General features: G+C 47.8%; 2 protein-coding genes across 4 annotated transcripts in view; both read left to right on the top strand.

Moving 5' to 3' along the window:
• The window catches only part of KDM3B (lysine demethylase 3B), a gene marked incomplete at its 5' end in the record, with an annotated part of 59,704 nt that extends 42,832 nt beyond the window's left edge, over nucleotides 1-16,872 (top strand). For both annotated transcript variants that reach the window (XM_082836034.1, XM_082836033.1), the window contains 13 exons: nucleotides 85-192; nucleotides 2,079-2,206; nucleotides 3,293-3,572; nucleotides 4,316-4,572; nucleotides 7,436-7,702; nucleotides 8,512-8,683; nucleotides 9,083-9,173; nucleotides 9,317-9,447; nucleotides 10,396-10,515; nucleotides 12,072-12,211; nucleotides 12,491-12,667; nucleotides 13,518-13,652; nucleotides 15,497-16,872. In XM_082836034.1, coding sequence (XP_082692160.1) covers nucleotides 85-192; nucleotides 2,079-2,206; nucleotides 3,293-3,572; nucleotides 4,316-4,572; nucleotides 7,436-7,702; nucleotides 8,512-8,683; nucleotides 9,083-9,173; nucleotides 9,317-9,447; nucleotides 10,396-10,515; nucleotides 12,072-12,211; nucleotides 12,491-12,667; nucleotides 13,518-13,652; nucleotides 15,497-15,577 — 2,087 coding nt within the window. In that variant the 3' untranslated portion in view covers nucleotides 15,578-16,872. The remainder of the gene's footprint in view (nucleotides 1-84; nucleotides 193-2,078; nucleotides 2,207-3,292; nucleotides 3,573-4,315; nucleotides 4,573-7,435; nucleotides 7,703-8,511; nucleotides 8,684-9,082; nucleotides 9,174-9,316; nucleotides 9,448-10,395; nucleotides 10,516-12,071; nucleotides 12,212-12,490; nucleotides 12,668-13,517; nucleotides 13,653-15,496) is intronic.
• A 1,864-nt stretch (nucleotides 16,873-18,736) lies between these two features.
• On the top strand, nucleotides 18,737-23,659 carry REEP2 (receptor accessory protein 2; the record flags this gene model as incomplete). 2 transcript variants are annotated; one of them, XM_082835647.1, is made up of 8 exons in its annotated part: nucleotides 18,737-18,768; nucleotides 20,725-20,797; nucleotides 21,086-21,162; nucleotides 22,319-22,439; nucleotides 22,661-22,774; nucleotides 23,136-23,277; nucleotides 23,375-23,505; nucleotides 23,591-23,659. In XM_082835647.1, the coding sequence occupies 8 exons, from the start codon at nucleotides 18,737-18,739 to the stop codon at nucleotides 23,657-23,659; spliced, it is 759 nt and encodes a 252-aa protein (XP_082691773.1). The 2 variants fall into 2 exon arrangements, with proteins under 2 accessions (XP_082691773.1, XP_082691772.1); XM_082835646.1 differs by having other exon boundaries at nucleotides 23,130-23,277.
• Nucleotides 23,660-25,602: the final 1,943 nt, after the last annotated feature.

The following is a 25,602-nucleotide window of genomic DNA, read 5'->3' as shown; positions in this document are numbered from 1 at the left end:
TAAAGTCTGAAACTCTGACTTACTGAGAGAGATACATCTTGTGACCCTCATAAAATAAGTAAAGTCATTTCGTTTCTGTTTCAGAGACAGAAGAGATAGGTGATGAAGAGGTTTTCTCCTGGTTGAAGTGTGCAAAGGGGCAGTCCCATGAACCAGAGAATCTCATGCCCACACAGATCATCCCTGGCACAGGTAAAGGAATTCCTTTTTTAGATTTGGTGGGGGAAAAAAGATGTTTTTAATTGAGCTGTAATTTACACACCATAATATTTGGTAAAATGGTTTATCTCAGCTTGACTCTTTTTTTTTTTTTTTTTAAATAAATTTATTTATTTATTTATTTATTTTTGGGTGTGTTGGGTCTTTGTTTCTGTGCGAGGGCTTTCTCTAGTTGCGGCGAATGGGGGCCACTCTTCATCGTGGTGCGCGGGTCTCTCACTGTCGCGGCCTCTCTTGTTGCGGAACACAGGCTCCAGACACGCAGGCTCAGTAGTTGTGGCTCACGGGTCTAGTTGCTCCGCAGCATGTGGGATCTTCCCAGACCAGGGCTTGAACCCGTGTCCCCTGCATTGGCAGGCAGATTCTCAACCACTGTGCCACCAGGGAAGCCCAGCTTGACTCTTTTTAAGCCTCACTAGATTTCCCTGAGAATTTGAATCTTCAGAAATGTTAGATTGTATGCAGCCACTGTACCCACTTTGCCTCACCTTTCTGGGTGGAGGGGTTGGTTGCTTTTCACATGTCATTTTACATTCCTATGGTCGGCAGGACCAGAATAGCAAAAGTCAGTCTGGGAATTCCCTGGTGGTCCAGTGGTTAAGACGCTGTGCTCTCACTGCCGAGGGCCCGGGTTTAGTCCCTGGTCGGGAAACTAAGATCTCATAAGCCGTGTGGCCCAGCAAAAAAAAAAAAAAGAAAGAAAGAAAAAGCCAGTCCCCCTGGCTTCCAGAAAGACCTTTGGTTCTAGGTTTATAAAAATCCAGCTGAAGCTAATCAAAGCTCTTGAATCCATGAAGAAGGCAGCTTAACAGTAGAAATGAATGGTCTTGTGGCAGCTTACTTCATTGATTCCTCCAGATAGACTGTTTCCAGCTTCCACAGTTCCGTTAACATGCACACACTGAAGTTGGTGAATCCTCTGCCTATATTCTTCTCCACTTTGGGGAGCCATCCCCTGGATCTTTATAACCCAGTGCATCTGAGCAGAAGAGCTCCCTGAGTGCAGTGGTCAGATGCCTGCTCCCTGCTGATCTAAGCATTGGTTAAATGTTTGTGTAAAGTTTACATTGGTCTATTTTTTGTTTTTTAGGTATAACTTACAGTAAATCTCAAGTATACAATTCAAAATGTTTACATATGCTTGAACAACAGGGAATCTACCCCTAGAGTTTCTGCTAAAGGACACCTTGTTAATGTTTACTAGAGGAGGGAGGGAGTGTAGCTTAGTGGTTAAGCGTGCACAGAACTTTAGTGCTAGATAGACATGGGTTAAAGTCTCGGTACTTTCATTTACCAACTTTATGTACTTAAGCAAATAACCTAACTTCTCTGAGTCTCAGTTTCATCATCAAAAATTGAGGGTACTGGGCTTCCCTGGTGGCGCAGTGGTTAAGAATCCGCCTGCCAATGCAGGGGACAAGGGTTCAAGCCCTGGTCCGGGAAGATCCCACATGCCGCGGAGCAACTAAGCCCATGCGCCACAACTACTGAGCCTGCGCTCTAGAGCCCGCGAGCCACAACTACTGAGCCCGCGTGCCACAACTACTGAAGCCCACGCGCCTAGAGCCCGTGCTCCACAAGAGAAGCCACTGCAATGAGAAGCCCGCACACCGCAACGAAGAGTAGCCCCCACTCACTGCAACCAGAGAAAGCCCACACACAGCAACGAAGACCCAACGCACCCAAAAATAAAAAATAAATAAAATTTAAAAAATAATAACTTTAAAAAAAATTGAGGGTACAAGCTGCTACCTCATTGACTTGTGCTAAAGCTTGAGAGGGATAATGTAAATAAGGTCTTTAGCACAATACCTGGCACATACAATTATTCTAAGGTTAATTGTTATTTTTTTTTCCAGCTCTTTACAATATTGGAGACATGGTACATGCTGCCCGGGGCAAGTGGGGAATTAAAGCAAACTGCCCTTGTATTAGCCGGCAGAACAAATCTGTGTTGAGACCTGCTGTCACTAATGGGATGTCACAGGTAAAGTGGTGTGTATAGGTACAACTGAGAGAAACTCAAGTTCTTTGTACCAGGAAGTGCCTCATTTTCACCTCTGTTGTCCCAGGCTACTGTCAGATTCCTGGGGAATTAGGGGATGGGGAGACCTGTCTAGAGAGAGCCCCAGAAGTTACTCAAGGGATTTAAATTCCCCCTGACTGGTATGAGTTTCTCTTCATGTGTCTTTAAAACCAATTCAGGCTTGTTTGATAAATAGCACAAAGAGATTCTTTGCATCTTGTCAAGATTTGTACCTCAGGTTCCTTGTGTAGGTGAAGAGTACAGAAAAGGTAATTAGGAATACAGTCCTATTTGTGTGCATGGTCCCTGCCTTGTCATGTTAGGTACTGAGGAAAGAAATATGAATATTAGCCTGCTGATCTGGGATCATTCTACCCTGAAAGCAGTCCTAAGCCTTCACAGAGAGGCAGTGATTTTCTCATTGCTTTGTCAGAGGTGGAGGTCATTCTGGTGTGATGGTGACTATTTTGAATAAGAGGCTATTTTAAAAAAATTAAAAAACCACACACACACCTCTTACATTCGGAGGGCTTTCCAGGAATGCTACACATGATCAATAAGAGGTACAGGGATTAATGCTGAGAGATCTCAAAATATCTTTTCAGTAGAGTTGACATATTAGAGCAAATCATCTGGAAAATTCAATAATAGAATAATAACCATTTTATTGAGCATTTATGTGTGCCAGACACTATTCTGAGCTCTTTGCGTATATCAGTACTATCTCATTTAATCCTCAGAACAGCTCTATGCGGTCAAGTTCTAGTCACCAATTTGCCAGTGCAGAATTTGAGCCTCAGGCATGCCAAACAAAAACACTGTTTTATTTTCAAGTCTTGTTCACTGCTCTTTCCACAGAACCTAGCATAGTTTCTGTCACATTGTAGGACTCAACAAATATATGTTAAATTAATGAATGAGTGAAATAGCAGTTTATGGGACAGTTGCTTTCCCAGACCTGTTTAGTGTCAGCTGTCATTACTATTTGCATTGTGTTTTTTCTACACAAGGACAACACTTTAACCATGTTGGCGTTCTGTGCTATAGCTTCCTAGCATAAACCCTAGTGCCTCTTCTGGAAATGAAACCACCTTCTCAGGTGGAGGAGGAACTGCATCGGTAACACAACCAGAGACTGACCATGTTGCCAAAGCCGACAGTACTGACATCAGATCTGACGAGCCTCTGAAAGCAGACAGTTCGGCGTCAAATAGCAATAGTGAGCTAAAAGCCATCAGGCCCCCTTGCCCTGACACAGGCCCACCTTCCTCTGCCCTGCACTGGTTGGCGGATTTAGCAACTCAGAAGGCTAAGGAAGAAACAAAAGGTGAGATTAACACAAGCCTCTGCCCTGCCTGTGGGTGGAACACTTGAGTTATTCTGGGATTCTTCAAACTCACACATTACCATCCACATTTTTGAAACATGCCACTTGCTTTCTCTGGCTGATCATGTAAAATGAGGGAATCTCTTTCCACTTCTTTCTAGAAGTGGAGCTTTCTAAAAAAGGCACATGCCTGGGTTCTACCCCAAACCTCTTTAGTCAGAATCAATGTAAGATTTTTAACAAGCTTCCCAAATGGCCCTGATAGCCAGTATTACTAGCCAGGAGGGCTACACTTGGTTTTCAGTGGGCACAAAATCACCTGGGGAATCGTTAAAAATGCAGATTCCTGTGCCCCACCAGAACTATTAAGTGAAAATCTCTTGGAGTAAGACCAAGAATCTCCATTTTTAACAAGCACTCCAGGTGGTTCTAATACAAGTATTCTGGAGACCCACTTGAAGCAACACTGTCTTAGAAAGTGAGGGAGACGAAAGATGGATGGGAACAAAAGGAAGTTTGAAATCCAGATCTGGAAAAGAAAGGAAGAAGTAGGAGAGCTTCTCCTTGGCCATGAGACCTGCCATAGTCATAGCTCGTCAGGCTTGGCCCAGACAAACCGTACGTAGTTTGGGGGGCAGGGGAGGGGAAAGTCTTTCCTCTTTCCCACTTGGCTGATTTTTAGGAGTCAGTTGCCTGCTGGGTATTCCTTGTGCCTAATGCTATTCCTGGTTATGTTCTTACAGAAGCAGGGTCCCTGAGGTCGGTGCTCAATAAAGAGTCTCATTCACCCTTTGGGCTGGACTCATTCAACTCCACTGCAAAGGTCTCTCCGTTGACTCCAAAGCTTTTTAACAGTCTGTTACTGGGTCCCACTGCCTCCAACAACAAAACTGAAGGCTCTAGCCTTCGAGACCTCCTCCACTCCGGGCCCGGAAAGCTTCCTCAAACCCCCTTGGACACAGGCATACCCTTCCCCCCGGTCTTCTCTACATCCTCAGCAGTAAGTGTCCTCTCTACAACTCTAGCCTTTGCTGCTTTTCCATGAAAGAACCATCAGAGATCTGATAACTGGGTTAGAGGGTATATGACTGACTTGTGTCCTCCACATTATCAGTCCAGCTGACAAGATCTTTCTTTATATTAAATTTTGGGAATGTTTGAGATCCTTTTGAGTAGTAAACCTTTTGTGCCATGTTAGGAAGTCAGTAGTAACTGAGACTGAAGTTTTTCAATCATCAGCAGAAATCACTTTATTTTCTTGACAATAACAGACATTAAATTTTTTTTAAACGTAGGCAGTACATTCATATTGTACTCTCTTGGGTATCTAATAGACGCCTCAAACCTAACACCTCTAAAACCACACTCCTGTTCTTCTGCCTGTGAGCCTGCATCTCCTTTATTTTTTGCTTCTCTTGGTCAGTGGCTTCCAATTGCTCGGCGAAAAATCTTGGAGTCTTTTGGGACTCCCCTCTCACATTTCGTATCTAATCTGTTAGCATAACCTTTCAGTTTGATCATCAGAATGTATTCAGAGTGCACCCATTTCTCATCAGCTCCGCTGCTTCCTCTCTAGTCTGAGTCAACATCCTCTCTTGCCTGAATTTTTGTAGTAAACTCCTTAGAGGTCCTCTGTATTTCTTCCCTTTCTACACAGAGCAGCTAGAGTGGTCCTTTTAAGATATGTCACATTATATCACCTCTGCCTAAAGTCTTTCAAGGGCTTCCAATTTCATAATAAAAGCAGAGTCCTTTCAGTGGACTGTAACGTTCCAGCCCTATCTTCCCCTCACTTCCCTGACTTCAACTACCACTCTCCCTCTTGTTCACTCTGCTCTGGCCACACCCACCTTCTTGCTGTTTCTTGAACATGGCCAAGCATGCTCTTTCTTCAGAGCCTTTGCACTTGTCTTTTTCTCCACCGAGAACTCTCTTTCCCATGTCACAACATGGCCTGCTTCTTAATCAACTTCCTCTCCTCCCTCCTGAAATGTCACCTCTTCAGTAAGCCTTCTTCTTAGATCACCCTTTTTAAATGTCCATTTTACTCCCATCCTCCACTCATGTCTGTTTCCCCTGCACTTTTTTTTTAATTAATTAATTTATTTATTTTTGGCTGCATTGGGTCTTCGTTGCTGCATGCGGGCTTTCTCTAGTTGCGGCAAGTGGGGGCTACTCTTCCTTGAGGTGCGCAGGCTTCTCATTGCAGTGGCTTCTCGTTGCGGAGCACGGGCTCTAGGTGCACGGGCTTCAGTAGTTGTGGCACCTGAGCTCAGTAGTTGTGGCTTACGGGCTCTAGAGCGCAGGCTCAGTAGTATGGCACACGGGCTTAGTTGCTCCGTGGCATGTGGGATCTTCCCGGACCAGGGCTCAAATCCGTGTCCCCTGCATTGGCAGGCAGATTCTTAACCGGTGAGCCACCAGGGAAGCCCTGCACTTTTTCCATAACACTTATTACTGTCTGACTTGCTGTGTTTTATTTATTTTCTGCCTCACCTCCACTTAAAGGCATTTTTGTCTGTTTTTTGTTTTTTTGGTTTTTTGGGTTTTTTGTGCTGCACAGCTTTCAGGATCTTAGTTCCCCAACCAGGGATCGAACCCAGGTCCCCAGCAGTGGAAGCAGAGTCCTAACCACTAGACTGTCAGGGAATTCCCCATTTTTGTCTGTTTTATTCACTACTATATCCCTAGTGCCACAATGTTTGATACATAAGTATTTAGTAAGTATATACTGAACTAATTAATTCAAAACGTACAAAATTTAAATTTTAAAAATACAGTGAAAAGTCTCCTTCCCACTGTTGCCTCCCTTTCTGTAGGTGACCATTGTTTCATGATTGCCCTTTCAGTGATATTAAAATATGTATATAGTTCCCCCCCTTTTTACACAGATGTTTTTATACATTGCTTTTGTATTTTCAGTTTATATATTCCAGAGATCATTTCAAACAAGTACACAAATATGTTTCTTATTCTATTTTATGACTAATGACTGAAATTTGATGAACTGTGGGTGGTTGAGCCTTGTACAATGTGGGTTATTTGTTTCTCTTTTGGATAAATGACCAAAAAAATTACTTTGAGCTCTGTCTTATTTGTACTGCTCCAACTCCCAGTTCTCCTTTTTCTTTTTAAATTTTCCCAGGATGTTATATGATTACATATACTCTGTAGAGATCATGATTAGTGATACTTCAGACATTGTGTTATCAAGTTTACAAAAGCCCTCCCCTTCCTTCACTTCTATGACCTTAGGTATGTCACTTTCACCTCTGGGCCTGAGCTTTCCCACCAGCTGAAACAAATGAGAGATTCTTGGTAGGGGACGGATTGGGGAGTAGGAGACTGCTTTCAGAATATACAGTTATCTTGGGTACTCTGGTACAACTGTTTATTGGGGTACACTCCCTGGTAAAAAAAAAATCACTGCCTTGATAAGTCACCTCAGTTACTTAACTGAAGTATATCCCTTGGGCATGCTGGCCAAAAAAAATGCGTAACCCTCAAAATAAATGATCTTTCTCACTCAGTTACAGCATTTTGTGATCCCTGCAGTCTACGTGCATATGCTTAAAACGGGGCTGAATGCCAAAGATATTTCTTAAGTCTCAAATCTCCTGCAGTAGAGGGGACCTTTCTGTACTTTTTTTTCATAAATATAAAGCAAAATATGAAGGCTAGGGAAATGTAAGATAGTGACTTAATAGGCTCCCCCCTCCAACTACAAAAGACTTTACAATTAACTTTTATGAAATTTAATCAGGTAGATCAGAACTCCGTGTGAATATAACTGTGAGACTGTTTTTGAATACTCTACTGATGGTGCCTCAGTCATACTAACCTGATGGGTTTGTGTCTGGCAGGGAGTGAAGAACAAGGCCAGCCTCCCCAACTTCCTTGACCACATCATTGCCTCAGTGGTAGAAAATAAGAAAACCTCAGATGCTGCAAAGCGGGCCTGTAACTTGACTGATACCCAAAAGGAAGTGAAGGAGATGGTGATGGGGTTAAATGTGCTGGACCCCCATACCTCTCACTCCTGGCTCTGTGATGGAAGACTTCTGTGTCTCCATGACCCCAGCAACAAAAACAATTGGAAGATCTTCCGGGAGTGTTGGAAGCAAGGCCAGGTAAGCAAGAATAAGCAGATCCCAGGGTCGGCTGTCTGCCTGCCCACTATAGCTACCAGGATAGTTTCAATTCTCTCTGGGAGACACTTTGCTAAGGAGATTTAGACATATACTAAGTTTGTTATAGACAGCCTTGCTACTTCGAGTTTTCTTGGATTTTTAAAAGTCAGAAGATTCCTAAAAATACATTGTGGATCTTTTTATTTCTCAGCTGTGTAGCTCTGTGTTCTTAAAAGGGCAGTTGAAATTCCTGTGAGGTTGTGATCTGGCATTAATGACACCTTTAGAGGAAAATCCGTAAGTGTGATATGGGGTGAGGCGAAAATGGGTGGAAGTGGGTGGTACTCTTCTAGGTAAATGTTTCAAGACCATACAAGTCTGGGTGATAGTGTGATAACACTTCCTGATTTTTATACATTAGCAGGTGTGAGGAAGGGGGGGGAGGTTGTAGAATTGTCTGGAGAGTTTTTCATTCGAGATGTGAGGACGTATTCTCAGAATTTGCATTTGTCAGCTTTTCATCCTCTCACCTCAAAATAGTGGTAGATACCAGGGCAGCAGAAGTGATTTTTGTGGAATGTGCCCCCCCACCCCACCCCCCGCAGTGAGAATCAAGTGTAATAACAGAGTAGAAGTGTTTTCATTTTCTGTAGCTGACATTGTTGAAATCCATAGATTGTGAAACTGGGAGGGAATAATAAATCATTGTGGAGAAGAGGTTGTCCCCAGGAAACCCTCCTATTCTGTCCCTTAGCCCTGAGCTAAGTATTTCCTAAGTGACTCTGATTGAGATACTTTTGTTTCCACAGCCAGTGCTGGTATCAGGGGTACATAAAAAACTCAAGTCTGAACTCTGGAAGCCAGAAGCCTTTAGCCAGGAATTTGGAGACCAGGATGTGGACTTGGTGAACTGCAGGAACTGTGCTATAATTTCCGATGTGAAAGTTCGGGATTTCTGGGATGGCTTCGAGATCATATGCAGTAAGTAGCTTTGATATCTGGTTCAGTTTAAAAGCAGACTGCAAAGTAAGCATCTGTATGCCCAGCCCTACCGCTGAAATAACAAATTACATCCTCTTAACAGGAGGAACATTCTATCCTGGTGCCAACCAGGTAGCTCTCATGGCAATCACATGGCTCCCAGAGCATACCTGGACTTAAGCACATGATCACATGGGATGTGTGGAGCACTTTCACTTTGAGATGGAAAAATTTATCATGTACTAAAGCAGTGGCTAAGGAAAACAAAGCCCGCCTTATCCATTATGGGGGTTTACAAGTCTGAAAATAAGAGTTTAGTCTTCTAAACCTTTTAGTCACTGGAGAATCAGGCAGCAGCCAACCCAGCAGATATTTGTAGGAGTGCTTTCTGTCTTCCAGAGCGATTAAGGTCAGAAGATGGGCAGCCAATGGTGCTCAAACTCAAGGACTGGCCTCCTGGGGAAGATTTTCGGGACATGATGCCAACAAGGTTAGTGAACTACAGTGAGTCGTCTTGAGAGACTTGTGCTTTGCTAAAGCTGTCACAAAGTAATCACAGAAAAGTGAACTCCACCTCTTTTCCTTTTTCCCCTATAACAAGCTAAGTCATCTTTCATGCTTTTTTTTTTATAGGTTTGAAGATCTGATGGAGAACCTTCCTCTGCCAGAATATACCAAACGAGATGGCAGACTCAATCTAGCCTCTAGGCTACCCAGCTACTTTGTAAGGCCCGATTTGGGCCCCAAGATGTACAATGCCTACGGTATGAGGGAGAGGCCATAATTGACCTTTCTGGACACTACTGTTTCCATTTCACCTATAGAGGGAGATTTGTAGTCAAGATCATGTGTAGAGATGATAGAGGGCAAAGTGACAGGAGCTGAAGAAGTTGACAGTATCCAGGATGGTTTAGAATATGTTTGCTTTTACCACTGATTTGCATAATAGCCCTTTGGGCCCAGTACTGTATATGTATGTATGTGTGTATATATATACACACACACACAGTAGTTAGAAAGTTTCCTCTCGAAGGTTCCATCCAAGAGACTTCCCTGGTGGTCCAGTGGTTAAGACACTGTTTCCACTGCAGGGGGTGAGGGTTCTATCCCTGGTCAGGGAACTAAGATCCCGCATGCCGCACGGCACAACCAAAGATCCTTAGCTTTTAAGAGACTTGACAAGATAAGAGTGAAGACGTCTGAGTACCATGCTACCCAACCAGCTCTTTGTGAAGTCACAATAATGTCCTAAATCACTGTGAAAGCCAAGCTTCATTTGAGTGTCCATAATGCCCATATCTGTTTTGCTTCTGAAGGGGAGAGATCATTTAGGAAGGTGGAATTGGATCGATGGCCAAAGCTAATGATAGTGTCAACTGAGCTTGAAATCAGTTTTAAAACACTAGAAAAGAGACGAGGAGAATTATTTATTGATAAATAGATATACGTCATTCTCCCAATGTTACACATTTAAGAACATCTTCGAGTATGTTTTCACTTGTAGGGTCTATAGGGATTCTTCAGAATATTGCCCTTTCAGGAATTCCCTGGCTGTCCAGTGGTTAGGACTCCACGCTTTCACTGCCGAGGGCGCAGGTTCAATCCCTGGTCGGGGAGCTAAGATCCTACAAGCCTTGCGGTGCAGCCAAAAAAGAAAAAAAAAACAACAGAATATTGCCCTTTCACCTTGCATGTCTTCCTTTTACCTTCAGGCTTGATAACAGCAGAAGACAGAAGAGTTGGCACAACAAATCTTCACTTAGATGTGTCCGATGCAGTTAATGTGATGGTGTATGTTGGGATCCCCATCGGGGAGGGTGCTCATGATGAAGGTATGATTTCTAGAACCCAGTGCTTCAGCAGGGTGAGGTTTAGCCTCAGGAGTAAAATGGTGTGTCTTTCTCCTCAGTCAGGGCCAGTGGGTTTTTCTTAAATCTCTGCCAGGCATGATGCATAGTAGGTGCCCAGACAAAGGGGTGATTGCAGCAGAGAAGAGTGGTACTTGTGTATCTTTGACCAGAGTTATTCCCTCTCTGGGAATGCTGCCCTTTAATACTGAGTATGTAGCATCACAAAGAGGAGTAAAGAAGAAAGGACAGGGCTTCCCTGGTGGCGCAGTGGTTGAGAGTCTGCCTGCCGATGAAGGGGACACGGGTTCATGCCCCGGTCCGGGAGGATCCCACATGCTGCAGAGCGGCTGGGCCCGTGAGCCATGGCCGCTGAGCCTGCGCATCCGGAGCCTGAGCTCCGCAAGAGGAGAGGCCACAACAGTGAGAGCCCCGCATACCACACAAAACAAAAACAAAAACAAAAAAGAAGAAGAAAGGGCAAACTGGCCTACTTGGTCCATCACCCAGTTCAGCTGTGGGGTAATAGGTGATAAAGCCAGGTCATTTGCACAGAGATGAAGCATAAAAGTGATATTTTGCTGCATTGCACTCTCCGCTATCTCAGTATAGAATTAATGTGTGTTAATTACGGAAGTTTTAGAAAACAAAATTTTAAAGAAGAAAACTCAAAATCTCAAAGTTTAGGGATAATCAATATCATTACTTTGGTATATTTCCTGCCACACATTTGCTTTTTTTTTTTTTTTTAAATTTATTTATTTATTTTATATTTATTTTTGGCAGTGTTGGGTCTTCGTTTCTGTGCGAGGGCTTTCTCCAGCTGCAGTGAGCGGGGGCCACTCTTCATCGCGGTGCACGGGCCTCTCACTGTCGTGGCCTCTCCTGTTGCGGAGCACAGGCTGCAGACGCGCAGGCTCAGCAGCCATGGCTCACGGGCCCAGCCGCTCCGCGGCATGTGGGATCTTCCCGGACCGGGGCACGAACCCATGTCCCCTGCATTGGCAGGCAGATTCTTAACCACTGCGCCACCAGGGAAGCACCACACATTTGCTTTTGATGCTACACATCTGCACATCTTTCCATTAGGCTGTCATTTAAAGCGTCATAACAGACAAGAATTAGAAGCCAAGCCTCTTAATTTGCCAGAGAAGCTTTACTCTTCATGGCCTTAAATCCACAGAATCCTAGAGTTTGAAGAGGTCTTGAGAAAGTATACAGTCCACCTACTTACAGCAGGAAATAACTTGCAATTTGAACATAAAATATGGCTACACAGTTTGAGCAGGAAATATGTTTTAAAGGGACACTATATCTCCAAAAAATGCTGAGTCTCTGTTAAGTATGGAAGATTAGGGTCGCTCTTCCCATGTGTAGGAAGCTTAGACCAATGTGAGTTTTGATTCTTTGATTCTACCTTATATCACTCCAGAGAGATAGAAAATAGTAGAGACTAAACTTGTTTGAATTGGACATTTTGCTTCACTCAGAGGTACTGAAATGGCTGGTTACGTTGAAAAGTGCCACTTTGCTCTTTTCAGAGGTGCTCAAGACAATTGATGAGGGAGATGCTGATGAGGTGACAAAGCAAAGGATTCATGATGGAAAGGAGAAACCTGGTGCTTTGTGGCACATCTATGCAGCCAAGGATGCGGAGAAGATCCGGGAGCTGCTCCGAAAGGTGTGTCCCTGGGTGGGCTCCCAGCTCACAGACAAAGGGTCTGGGGATGCTGAGACAGCCTGCCTGGGTTTCTCACGTGGAGTCCCTTGGCCTTAAAGACCTGTGCCCTCTGTCAAAATGCCCCATAGGGCTGAATCCACACTTAGAGGATATTGAATAAAGTAGAAACTTTGGCCCACCAGTGATGTTACTGCAGCAAGTTGGATTTATCCTGTTAATAATCTTTATGTATTTATTGATTTTTCCATCTTTGGGTTTTGATCATGGTTTCATGATCAGGTTGGAGAAGAGCAAGGCCAAGAGAATCCCCCTGATCATGATCCAATTCATGACCAAAGTTGGTACTTGGACCAGACCCTACGTAAGCGACTCTATGAGGAATATGGAGTGCAAGGCTGGGCCATTGTTCAGTTCCTGGGAGATGCCGTCTTCATACCTGCTGGAGCCCCACACCAGGTATGTTCCAACTTGGGGGTAGGGCTGGCTCCACAATTCCCATAGTTTCCTTATATCTGTGTTTCTTGCTAATCTGGCAATAGATATAAACGGCTGGGTTAGACTGATTGCTCTTCAAGTGCAACTTATTTTTTGATTTTTAATTTTCTTCCATGTAATTTTATTTTTTATATTTTATTTTTTTTTAATTAATTTATTTATTGGCTGCGTTGCGTTTTTGTTGCTGCGCACGGGCTTTCTCTAGTTGTGGTGAGCAGGGGCTACTCTTCGTTGCGGTGCACGAGCTTCTCATTGCGGCGCTTCTCTTGTTGCGGAGCACAGGCTCTAGGCACGCGGGCTTCAGTAGTTGTGGCCTGCGGGCTCAGAAGTTATGGCTCACGGGCCCAGTTGTTCTGCCGCGTGTGAGATGCTCCCGGACCATGGCTCGAATCCCTGTCCTCTGCATTGGCAGATGGATTCTTAACCACTGCGCCACCAGGGAAGTCCCCCTTCCATGTAATTTTAAATGCTTATTTAAAGATTTTTAAATAAGGGAGACTATTAAAGAAAAGGTGAGTCTCTGTTCAGCTACCTATGCCATATCCCTTTTCAGTCCCCTTGTCCTGCCTTCTCCAGAAAGTAGCCTACTGTTAACAGTTTGGTGTGTATTTTTCCAGATCCTTTTCTGTGCAAATACTAACGTTTTCATCTATAAATGTATACTTAGAGTCTTTCTGCATTTGTTGTCTTTATGAAAATGGAATATCATAAGTATTTCTAAAGTGTTTTTTTAAACGATATGATGGACAGTTTCCACCTGTTGCTGACTCTCTAGTGCCTGATGTTTGCCTCTGTACTTTTCCTCTCCCAGGTGCACAATCTATACAGTTGCATAAAAGTAGCAGAAGACTTTGTATCTCCAGAGCATGTAAAGCACTGTTTCCGCCTGACTCAGGAATTCAGGCATCTCTCTAACACTCATACAAACCATGAGGATAAACTGCAGGTAAAGAACTCCTCCTCCACCCCAACGCTGTCTTCTCATCTCCTACTAGGCTACATACACAGGAGGCACATTCTGCTTTCTGAGGATATTACCTGGGCAGTATAACTGCAGAGAGATGATTAAGGGACCCATGTCTGGGGTATGGAGTCCTCCCTCCAGGAAGTATTTAATCAGTCCTCTTCAGGTTTGCTTTTAGAGAATATGAATCTTTTAACCTAGTCACTTCCAGTGTTACAATCTTCTATTTCTCTGCCCCTGGAAGATACAGTGTATCCGTGTTAGTAACTGACTAGACTGACTTCCTCGGTCAGGTGGGAAAAGCACTGTGGCAATGTGTTCTAAACCTCTTTCCCCAAAGCTTCTTCTCACAGCAAATTTCTGTGCAAACTCAATTCCTTAGAGCCCTGCTAGGGACTGTAATCCATGTCCCTAAGAGTTGTTTCCCACTTGTAGATCTAAGCTGGACAATCAGATTAGGTTTTCCTCTGCTCAGAAATGGATTGGAACTTGAAGGGCAGAATTTCATTGTTAATATACTTGGATGCTTTAATAACATTAAAAAAGAAAAAGAATGTAAGGAAGCAAGATTTCCCAGGCAGAACTTCAGCATCTGAATAGGCGTTCTTCCAGCCTCTCACATATGACCTGTTTTCCTCCATCGTGCCTGTGACTCAGGTGTATTTTCTTTGGTCAGTGTCCCATGAGGTTGTAGATTTTTCTTGGTTGCTGGTAGATTTAATCACCTTTAACCCTGAACTTGATCTGTTTTGCTGTTCCTTTTTCAAAATTATGGAATATTTCAACCATAAAGTTCTTATACAAAGTACCATCACATTGATAAATAGATAACATTGATATTATAGATATATAATGCAAGTATTCAGGCATACATATTTCAGACCCCACCTCCATTAGGTCTCTACTTGTTACATGTCACCTCCCAATCCTCTGTCACTGCTTTATTTTCTTCTGTAGTATTTTTCACCATCTAACATACTATGTATTTTATGTTTGTTTCTATCCCTACTAGGACATAAGCTGTTTAAACTCCATGAAGGCAGGGATTTTACTGTTTTATTCACTGCTTTTCCCTAGCACATAGTAGGTACTCAGTAAATATTTATTGAATTAATACAAAAAATGTAATAGGGAACAGCAAAGGGGGCTTTTGTGCCCATAACTCAGCTTAAGAAATAAAGCATCATATATGTACCACATACACAATATATACATATTCAACAACTACATTATTGAAGCCTCCATGTACTCTTTCCCATTCTACCTCCTCAGAAATAATCACAGTGTTGGTTTAAAACCGTCTTTATCCTGTTCACTTTATTTTAATAACTTTTACTTCACGTGTGTTCCTTTTTGACAAATTAGAAAATATGTATAAGCACAAAAGGGAAAAATACCCAATAAATCCTACCTGCCCACTATTGTTTTAGTGCATTCTTATTAGCTACAGGACCTCAGGTAAGATTCTTAACCATGGAACCTCAGTTCTCATCTGTAAAATGGGGATAATAATAGAATCTGCCTCATAGTATTATGGTAAGGATTAAATGAAAGTCCACATAAAGAGCTTAACAGTAGTTCCCAGCATATAGAGGATGGTGATTACATAGCCTTTCAAATGATGAAATCATTCTTTTTTGAATATAGACTATATATCTTGTGTGACTTGTAAATCATCTTTTGGGATTGATTTAGGAAACATGCAGTCCTGGTTGAGGGCTTTCGTCACTAATCAGAAGGCTTTTAGTCAGTGTAGGACATAACATTTTCATTTGCAGAACACAGTCTGGCTGCCATAAACTGACTGTGCTGATTGCTCTCTCCAGGTGAAGAACATCATTTATCACGCAGTGAAAGATGCTGTTGGCACCCTCAAGGCTCATGAATCCAAGCTGGCAAGGTCTTAGGCGTGGAGAAATTCCAAACTCGCCTGTGAAGCAGGTCTTTCACTCACAACACATACAGGGAACAGCAGGGTTCTCTGCTGGAGCAGAGGTCCTTCACTTGGAGCCAGTGTGGTCAGTATTACAAACTCTCCAGCCACTCTTTGCTGCCTCAACACTGAAGGTTGACACAGGAAAGTCGCACTGTTCACACACACAGTTTCAGACTCCAAGCCAAGGGTGCCACATCCCCATCCTGTGGCCTTCTGGGACTCTGAATTGCCTGAATATCGCTGGGCTTTCCTGCACATTCTCATGATTTGAGATTCGTGGAAACCAGGAATGTGGGCACACCTTTCTTTTCTTTTTCTCTTGTGCCTAGTTAAGTGGGAATGTGTTTGGAGGTAGGGGGAATCACGTAACTGGTACAAGTGGGGGCTAATTGCTTAAACACGCCTGGTGGAAGCCTGATGATGTCTCTGCACATGACCTCTGACACACCCCATCCCGGGAGCCGGGTGAAGCCTTTCCCCACCATCTCTCCTGTAAACAGTGGAGTCTTGAAGGACCCAGGGGGAATCCACTGCTTTTCCCAAGGGGCTCCAGGATTAGGAAATGTGTGTATTTAGTGAAAAATAGGTTTGTAGTGAAATAGTTACTATTTCATGAAAGTAGATATTTTTAGAACTTTTGAAATACCACAGTTGTTTTCCTGGATTATGAGGAAAGGCACATTATGTTTAGTCTTCCTTTCGATAAAACTCTTTGAAGAAATAAGATTTTTAGAAATCAATGGCCCATTATAGCACAAAAATCAGCCAAAGCAGAATTTTAAAGAATTGGCTTTGTAGGATTCTTTTAGTTTCTCCCCATCCCATCTCAGTCCTATCTTGAGGGAACAGCCATCTTGAGAAAGAACTTTGTCATGTCTGTGCTGTTGGTGTGTTCCACGCATACACACACTGGTGACTCCAGGACCCATTTCCATCTATTACCAGCGTTCCCTTGGGACTCCTCTTACAGTTCCAAATGCGAAGGAAAGTTTCGTTTCCTACATGAGGCTTTTTGTTTTGGGGGTTTTTTGGTCCGGAAATATTTTCAGCAAAACTTTCCAACTCAGTGGAGTTTTATTAAGAATTTATTTGAAAATGATGGAATTCATTGGCCCATAGGTACATTGGAAAATGTATCTATCTTCCCGGCTGTACTGTAGTGCCCTGCAGGCTTGTTTATATGTTCACAGTTACATTTTTTTTTTTAATAAAAGTCATTTACTGTAGAATACTTTTAATTTCACTTTCTGTATTTTAATTTTGTTGAAGGGCTGATTGGGATTTCCATGTTCTTATTAAAAATCTAACAAATCTGTTTGTAGTGGACTAAATTCTTCCTGTGCCAGCCGTTCTAAAAAGCAGGGCCAGGTTGAGGATGGGGTTGGAGGTGGAGGATGGTTAATTTTCATATCATCATTACATTGTTGCATCCGATTATTACTCTTTCCTTCCTGAATGTGTCCAATTGGGAGAGGGAAGTGCCAGGTCATTGTGGTTTGAGGGCTTGGGGATGAAGGGAAGGTGCTACATGAGTTAGAGGGTAGGAGCAAAGATGGGCTTTCCATAGTTTATGCTCTATGGGAAAGCTGGGTTCCTACCTTCCTGAACAGTCTGGGGGGAAAAGGACATGGGAAGTGGCCAGAGCAAGGTTTTTGGCAATCAGTGACAAAAGTTCATCAAAACAAGAGGCCTGGCTGTCCATGTATGAAATTAAAGTGGCTTGAAGGGTGAGGACAGACTACGTTCCAATTAGAAAAGGCCTTTTGAAGAGGAAGTTGTAAAGAATAGCAAGAGGGATCATCAGAAGCTGCTTCTCTGGATCCTGTTGGAAAAACATCTTCCGAAGTGTTTCAGCCTGGAAATACAATTATCCGGGTAGAAATAGACCATTGTGTGGTTCAAGGATACTGAGCTTGAATAGGACCATAAATGAAATACAGAGTTCTGAGCATGTCCTTTCAGCCTGGATGGGCATGGGTTGATGCTATGGTCATCAGAGGATTACACCTCGACATAAAGAATGCAGAAGCTTTGAAATGGCACAGGAAAGGAAAGCAGTGGGGGAAGGGGGGTTGCAGAGGTTGCTGGAGCTTTGTTGCTTTGGTGAAAATCAGGAGGCAGGCTAGCCTACATTCTGGATATAAATGTCTTCAGAATTAGGGCATCCACTGCCGCCAGTGCTTGCTGATGGGGATGGAATTGGAGCCCCTGGATTCATCTCCTACCTGGACCCCAGGCCTCTCTACCAGCCTCTGTTTACCAAGAGGCACTCCCCTGCCCCAGGGTATCCACCTTGAGAGCACAGGGCTCAGTTCCCTTACAAACCTGAAAAAGCAGATCAGAATGGGAACGGGGTTAGGTCCTTTTCCAACTGGAGTGATTGGTGATGGTGGGGTGGACAGATGCCCCTGTACCTTTGACTTCAGGACTTCCTGGGTGGGTGTCTTGATGGCCTGTGATGGGGGAGGAGGGTTTGATAGTCAGCAGTTGGGAGTAGCCCATTTAGTAGACTTCCTGAGCTCCTATCTTAGCAGCATGACTTTGTGGTTCTGTGACCCTTGGCAAGTTATTGAACCTCCCTAAAGCTTCCCATTTTCTTATCTTCAAAATGAGAATAACTATAACCTCTACCTTACAGGATGGTCACTGAAATAATGCATGTGAAGCTCTTAGCACGGGCCTGGCACACAGTAAGCACTCAATAAGTCATAGCTATTATTCCTCATGGGATGTTCTTTCAGACTGTTGTGGGCAGGGCAGGAGGAGGGCTAGGATGTCAGGATGGAACCATGAAGGCCTCTGAGGACCTCAGCCCAGGGCTTGGAACCCAAGAAAGGTGAACAAGCGATTAGAAGAAGGCAGGTCAAAGGCGCATGCCCGGCGACAGCAGGTGCAGGGGGCGCGCCGCCGCCGCGGCCTCCCCTTTAAGAGCCGCCACCGCCCACGGCACGCCGCTGCGGCAAGGACCTCCCCTTTAACGGCGGCGGCTCGGCGCTCCGCGGCCCCCGCGGCTGCTGCTGCTGCGGGTGCTGCTGCTAGTGCGGCTCCTGCTGCCGCCGCTGCTCGGCCTCCAGCAGCTGCATCCTCGGCCCGGGCCGGGTTCCCGCCCTGCGCCCCGCCCGGCCCCGCCATGGTGTCCTGGATCATCTCTCGCCTGGTGGTGTGAGTGCGGCGGCGGCGGCGGCGGCGGGGCGCGGCCGGTTGGGAGGGGGATGGGGGCTAGGGATGGGAGGTGAGGGGTATTGAAGCCCGGAATGGACCACTCCGTGGCTTCATACAGCAGAGTCACCTAAAGGCACATCGTCCCTATTTGGGGTCCCCAGAGACGTGGAGGTGTGGGACCTGGAGGAGGGGGAACTGTTAGAGGAGCATGGCAGACCTGGCTTCCCACCCCTTTTATTTTTAATTTCCCTGTTTCTTCGCCCTCCCTCACCCCAGGGGCTGGGCAGCACGGCTTGATTTATCAGGGGAGGCGGCTTGTCCCCTCCCCCACGTCGCAGATCTGACTGGAGGAGCTCCTCAAACCTGGGCCCTCATCTCCCTTGGGGAGAGGGCTAATGGAAGAGCCCGGGGAGCAAGGCAGGGCCTCCTCATTCCATAGCTTAGGGCCGTGGCAGCCTTGGCCTCCCCAAAGGGCCGGGTTTCTCCTGCCTCTTCCACTGACTGTCAGGAGACTGGGGGGTGAGGGCACATGCTCTGAAGACCCCCCAGGGAGGACGGGATATGGGAAGCAGAGATGCTTGGAGAACAAAGTGTGGGAGGTAACTGGGAGAGGATGTGTGTGGCCAGCCTGGAATTGTGAAAGCCGCGGAGGGGAGGGTGTTAGGTGGCCTTCATTTCAGGCTGCCAGCTACGTCCCTCCCACCTCCCCCAGGCTGCAGGAGGTCACCCTCTCCCACAACCGGGGACTTTGTCCTTGAGGATTCCGCCCCCCACCCCATCTCCAAAGCCTATTTCTCAGAAGTGTCCTGCCTCAGTGAGGCAAGTCCATGGGGGAACAGGCAGTACCACACATTGTCAAGGGGCTGGGCCTGGCAGGGGCTCCACATGGGCCTCAGCCAACCCCTCCCTGCCCCAGCTCAGGTCCCTGCCCCTAAGCCTCTACCTTGGGGGACTGACACCCCAGAATCCCCTCCCTGCTGTCATGTGCTTGTGTTCTGGCTTCCTCTAGACCCACCAGAGTCTCCCTCCTGCCTCTCCCGCATCCCACCCCAGAGGGAATCCAGGGGCCTCAGACCTCCCTGTGACCTTCCCAGTGTCTGCTTCTCTCGTGTGAATGAGCTCGCTGAGCGGCATCGGTCCTCTCCTTCCCTCACCTGTGTCCTGTATGTGATCTCTGATGGGATCAACACCGGACTCCACTCTAGCCAGGACCTCCAGCCCAGCACGCTACCCTGAGCCTGTTCCCAAAAGTGTTTACATGGGGGAATAAACCTCTCTCAGGGCCTCCTGCCCCTGTGCCCTCTGCTCCCCAGGCCCCAAGGGCTACAGTGGTACCTCTGACTGCCAGGTAGAGTGTCCTGTTAGGTGGCCCTACCCAGCTTGGCTCTGCAACAGGGAGGTAGAGGGTAAGGGCAGATGGGTATGAATGGGAGTGGTGTCAAGAAGGAAGACAACCCTGTGGCAGTGACCAGACCCCCACCCCTGATATGCTTATGCACAAACAAGGATCAGGGCTGAAGAGGCCACAGCAGACCCTCTGGCCTCTGGGTCTTTCTGTGCCTCGGGGGCTGGAGAAAAACTGAATAAAGGGTTACAGAGGAATTCCCTGGCGTCCAGTGGTTAGGGCTCTGTACCCTCACTGCCGGGGGCCCAGGTTTGATCTCTGGTTGGGGAACTAAGATCCCACACGCTGTGCTGCACAGCCAAAACAAAAAGGGGCGGGGGGGGGGTGTTATGAGGCATCACCCTAGCTGGCTGGGGCTTCCATGCTTGTGTATCACCTCAGGCTTGCCTGCTTTGACCTAAACCCCTGACCTGAGTTCATCAGTCCAGCTGATGTGGCACTCTGGAGTTCTGTCCATTCTCCCCTTACCTACCCAGGGACTGATGCAGAGCTGGGAGGGAGAGGCTACTGCTCTTGGCCGAGGGGCCCAGTAACCATGCCTGCCTCCCTAGGCTCATCTTTGGCACCCTGTACCCAGCCTATTCTTCCTACAAGGCCGTGAAGACAAAAAACGTGAAGGAATATGTGAGTGTATGACCCTTTATCTCCCACCCAACCCACGTGGCAGAGATCAGGGAGGACACTGGGTCACATGACAGGTGGGGATGACTTTGTACTAATGCTGTCAGCACTAATGAGACCTGGTTCAGGGGAGGTTCCAGTGTGTTCCTCTCCTCCAGGCCTGGTGTGATACGCAGGCAAAGTTGAGGTCCTGAGCGTCCCCCACAGCACCTCCAGCATGGTTGGCAGGCAAAGGTGGGGTCCTGGGTGTTCCCCCAAGGCCCCAGCCAACACCACCCTCTGTACCTTCAGGTGAAATGGATGATGTACTGGATCGTCTTTGCCTTCTTCACCACTGCCGAGACACTCACAGATATTGTGCTCTCCTGGTGAGATCTAGTGTCCCCTCCCTGCATCCTCAGGGACCAGGGCCTCTGACTTTTTCTACACAGCCAGTCAAACAGAAGACTGAGACCCAGGGTGGGATCCCCCAACAGTTCCATGGGGTCCTGGGTGTCCCCTCCCCCCAATCCCCATCCAGGCCTGGCTTGATCAGCAGAATAAGAACAGATATAACCCTCACATTTCTTTCTGGTGGTAGCCAAATCACCACAATAGAATTCAGGAAACCTGCTTCTGCCGGACTTGCCGTGACCTTGGCAGGTCACAGTTTCCTAGGCCTCAGTTTCCCTATTTGTAAAATAGGCGTATGACTCATTCTTATAAACATTGGATGCTTGTATTTCAAAGGCTTTTCTAGGCACTACGAGACTATGTATATGTCCTTTGAGGACACGGAATGCCCTAATCATCTGTTTATTCACAGCAGGAGCTCAAAAATGTTTACAGGACTAATGTAGCACAGTACACTGGAAGTCCAAAGAAAAGAGTTTTACAGAGGCAGAGGACAAAACATCCTTGCATTTGTAGATTTCAAGGGCCTATGGCCTTTGAGAAAAACAGTTTTAGAAGAGGAAGTTGAATGGGGTCAAATTAGGAAAGAGTAATGGGTTAAAAATTGAGAACAGTGAGTGTAGGTGCCTCTTGACACAAGCAAAGGAGGGAGCTTTGATGAGGATGGAGGAGACCTGAAGGAGTGTGTGGCCTGGGAAAGAGCCTTGGGGAATGGAGGACGATCCTTAAAAGCAGGGGCCATGCCATGGCATCAAGGGGTGGATCCAGAGCACAGCTGGAGAAGCCCGGCTTCTTCATGGGAGGAAGGGCAGGAAGAGAATGGGGTGAGGACCCAAGAGTGCACCTGGAAGTTCAGGGATCTCGCCGTGGTGTTGACCCCAGGACAGAGGAGTGGGTAGTCTTCTGTCAGAAGAGGGTGAGGAGAGCCACTGATGCGGGGAATTCCTGCGGGATCACCTCTCACCTTCCCACTTGGAGTCTCAGTTGAGCCTCCCCTTGACCAGTCTCCTGAGCCACATGGGGACCTCAGTGCACTAAGGGGTGGGGGGCCAGCCAGGGTCATGCAGAGAGTCGGCGCACCTCCTGACTCCCTGCCCCAGGCTCCGCCGCTTGCCTCTCTCCACCCAACAGGTTTCCATTCTACTTTGAGCTCAAGATTGCCTTTGTGATATGGCTGCTGTCCCCTTATACCAAAGGCTCCAGCGTGCTCTACCGCAAGTTCGTGCACCCAACACTGTCCAACAAGGAGAAGGTCTGTTGGGACGAGGGAAGCTCCCTTCCCATCTGCCCCAGGTCAAGGCAGCCCAGTGCCTGTAACCACGTGCATTCGTGGCTCTCCCTATGGGTGATCTGGCAGGGCCCTGGCCTCCTGGGGCAAGCAGTGCCTTTGTCCAGGTGTGAACAAGGGCAGGGCAGGGCCTGGCCAGCAGGGCCCACCCCTCACCTCTTCCTGCTTCCCCTCCGACCCCTCAGGAGATCGACGAGTACATCACACAGGCCCGAGACAAGAGCTATGAGACCATGATGAGGGTGGGCAAGAGGGGTCTGAACCTGGCCGCTAATGCCGCGGTCACGGCTGCTGCCAAGGTGAGATGGGGGCAGACCCAGCTCCCAGGGCCCCACTTTGCTCATCTCGTCCCCCTGGCCAAGCCCCTTTGCATCCACCAGGTCCTCAGGTGTGTGAAGGTTTGGGGTCTTGTGCAGCTTAGGGTTCCAGTCCTGCCTCTAACACCCTCCAGCTAAGGAACTTCCACTCAACGGGCCAGTTTCCTCATCTGTCCAAAGGGAAAGCATGGCCCCAGCCTGTCAGTGCTGCCATAGGACGGGGTGAGGACACTGCGGGGAGAGCACTGAGCCCAGTGGCTGCCCAGTGCCCCACGGTGACCTCTATCTCCACCCCGCCCCTTCCTCCGGTTCTCCCGGTGCGTGGTGGTGACCCTAGGGCCAGGGGGTGCTGTCAGAGAAGCTCCGAAGCTTCAGCATGCAGGACCTGACCCTGATCCGGGACGAGGATGCGCTGCCCCTGCAGGGGCCCGACGGCCGCCTCAGACCCAGCCCTGGCAGCCTCCTGGACACCATTGAGGACTTAGGTACAGACCAGGCCCAGGGCTGGGCATGGGGCACAGGGGCAAGGAGGCCAGGTGGGAGAAAGGCCAGACCACTGTTCTCCTTTTCTCCCCGAACCAGGAGATGACCCTGCCATGAGTTTAAGGTCAGGCACGAACCAGGCAGATCCCCGGACAGAGATCTCTGAGGATGACACGGGAGACAAGGCCCCTAAGAGGGCCAAATCCATCAAAAAAGTGCCCAAAGCTGAGGTGAGAGCTGGGCCAGAGCTTGGGGAAATGGCGAGGGGTTGCAACTCCAGGCTGAGCCTTCTGTCTTCCTGTCTCCTTCCCACAGCCACTGGCTTCCAAGACGCTGAAGACCCGGCCCAAGAAGAAGATCTCCGCGGGGGGTGACTCCGCTTGAGGCCCCGGCACGCACCCCCTGCCCCAGGCTGCAGAGCCCCAGCTCCACACTGTGCCAGCAGCCCTCATTCTCAGGCCCTGGGGCCTCTCAGATGGCTGGTTCTGGTGCCTGCCCAGTGGCCCCTCCCCCGGAAGGGCTTGGAAAAGAGGAGGGAGGCCCTGCTGTGGGGGCTGAGGGTAGAGGCTGGACCAGGAGCTGAGGACTGAGCCACTTGAGGAGGTGTGGGCTCCTCAGAGCCTGAGCGCTCTTCTCCCCGCTCCAGCCCTGCCCCCGCCCACCCAGTGCCTTGCTGAAGACCATGGCCATTCCCTTGTCTGAAGTCCTGACATGGTCCCACCGCTCTCCCTGGGTCGGGGTCAGGGGCCAGTCACAGCCCAGAATGACCAGAGACAGGCCTGAAGGCCCTGGGAGAGAGGGAGGGAGTGGGGAAGGCCTCGGAGAACCTGGGCAGGGGCTCTGGGCCTGAAGCTGTGAATAGAGGACACGGGCCTAGTGTGCACTCAAATGACCAGGAGGGCCAGGCCAGAGCTGCAGCTGAGGCCCTTGGGTAGGACTGTGTGCTACATGCGCCCACTGAAAAGAGCTGGGGCTCCAGGGGTGTGCGTGTGAGAGTGTACGTGTGTGTGCATCTTTCTGGGTCTAGAGCTGGGGGGTTTTGAGTAAAGGACTTTCCCTCTAGCAGTAACCTCCCCCCACCCTCAGCCCTCCCTCCTACTCTCTGAGCCTCAGAGGACCCCAGCCCATGAGAGAGTAGGGCTCTGAGGGGCCTCTCACCTTCTCTGCCCTTGATCCTCTCCCCTTTGCCTCCTCCCATTCCTGCCCTGCCCTTGGACTAGGCTCCACCCCTCAGAGCCCTCAGTAGAGGCCCTTGCTGAGCTGGTTCCTTTCTTCCTCACCTGGGGGCCCATCTTCCTTCGCCCTGGGGTCCTCGTCTTACGCCAAGCAGACTAGGCCCCATGTAAGCAGACCCCCGTCAGAGCCCAGCCTTTGCCCCACACTTTGCCCCAGCTTCTGCCGTGGCTTCAGTCAGGGCTAGGAGGAATGTATGAAGAAGAAAAAGATATTAGGAGCCAGGGGGCTCCCAAATCCATGGAAAGAGGGTGCCCAATGGACCTTTCGCACTGGATGAGCCAATAAACCAAATTCTGGCACCTCATTTATTTTGGCCTCTGTGCTTTGTTCTTGTTCTACCAGTCCACAGGTGGGAAGGACTTCAAGTGAGAAGCAGGGCTCAGCTGTGGGATGGAGGGGGGAAGAGGCCAGACTGTGAACCCCAGGAGTTCTGATCTCCAAGGTAAGAGATAGGCTTGAGGCGGTTCAGTGTGGGAAGATGGTTTTGAGGTTCAAGGTAGAGCCAGGGGACTAGGCGGGGCCAGGACTTATGAAGAGCGAGCGACAACCCTCAGAGGTTGTCCTGTCCCTCAGAATCTTACCCTGAGACCCCTGCACATTCTGGTACCTCACAGAAAGTGCCAGGTGTAAGCTCTAGGGACAGAGATCATGATGAGGCCCCCAGGGAAGAGAGAATGGGATATGGGGGCTCCTGGTCAGAACCAGGAGATTGGATGCCCATAGTGCCTAGAAACGGTGAGCCAGACACTGAAAGGAGGAGATAGGTGGGATGAGGGGAGAGGTGGAGATGAGGAACCAGCCCCATGGTTCATGTCTGACCCTGGGGACAGGCAAGGAGGACAGGGAACCAAGCAAGGGCTGGGGCCAACGAGGCATGCCCATGTGGCCTGAGGAGGGAGGGGTCGAGCCCTGAGCCGCTGGGCTGGGGTGGAGGAGAGAAGGAGGAGGGGGCCTGTAGCACTTGGAGTCTGAGTTCTGGGGAGGTAGACCCAAGGTATCCAGGGGTGGAGGGGCACAGCTGGTGGGGACGAGATCCTGAGGTAGAAGCCAGGAGAAGGAAAGGATGACAGAGGATCAGAGGCAGCGTTGGA

Source organism: Leucopleurus acutus (assembly GCF_964270905.1).
Source record: "Leucopleurus acutus genome assembly, chromosome: 3".
NCBI classification, from domain to species: domain Eukaryota; kingdom Metazoa; phylum Chordata; class Mammalia; order Artiodactyla; family Delphinidae; genus Leucopleurus; species Leucopleurus acutus.
The sequence above is the reverse complement of the archived record's forward strand: the minus strand, read 5'-3'. Positions and strand labels throughout refer to the sequence as shown.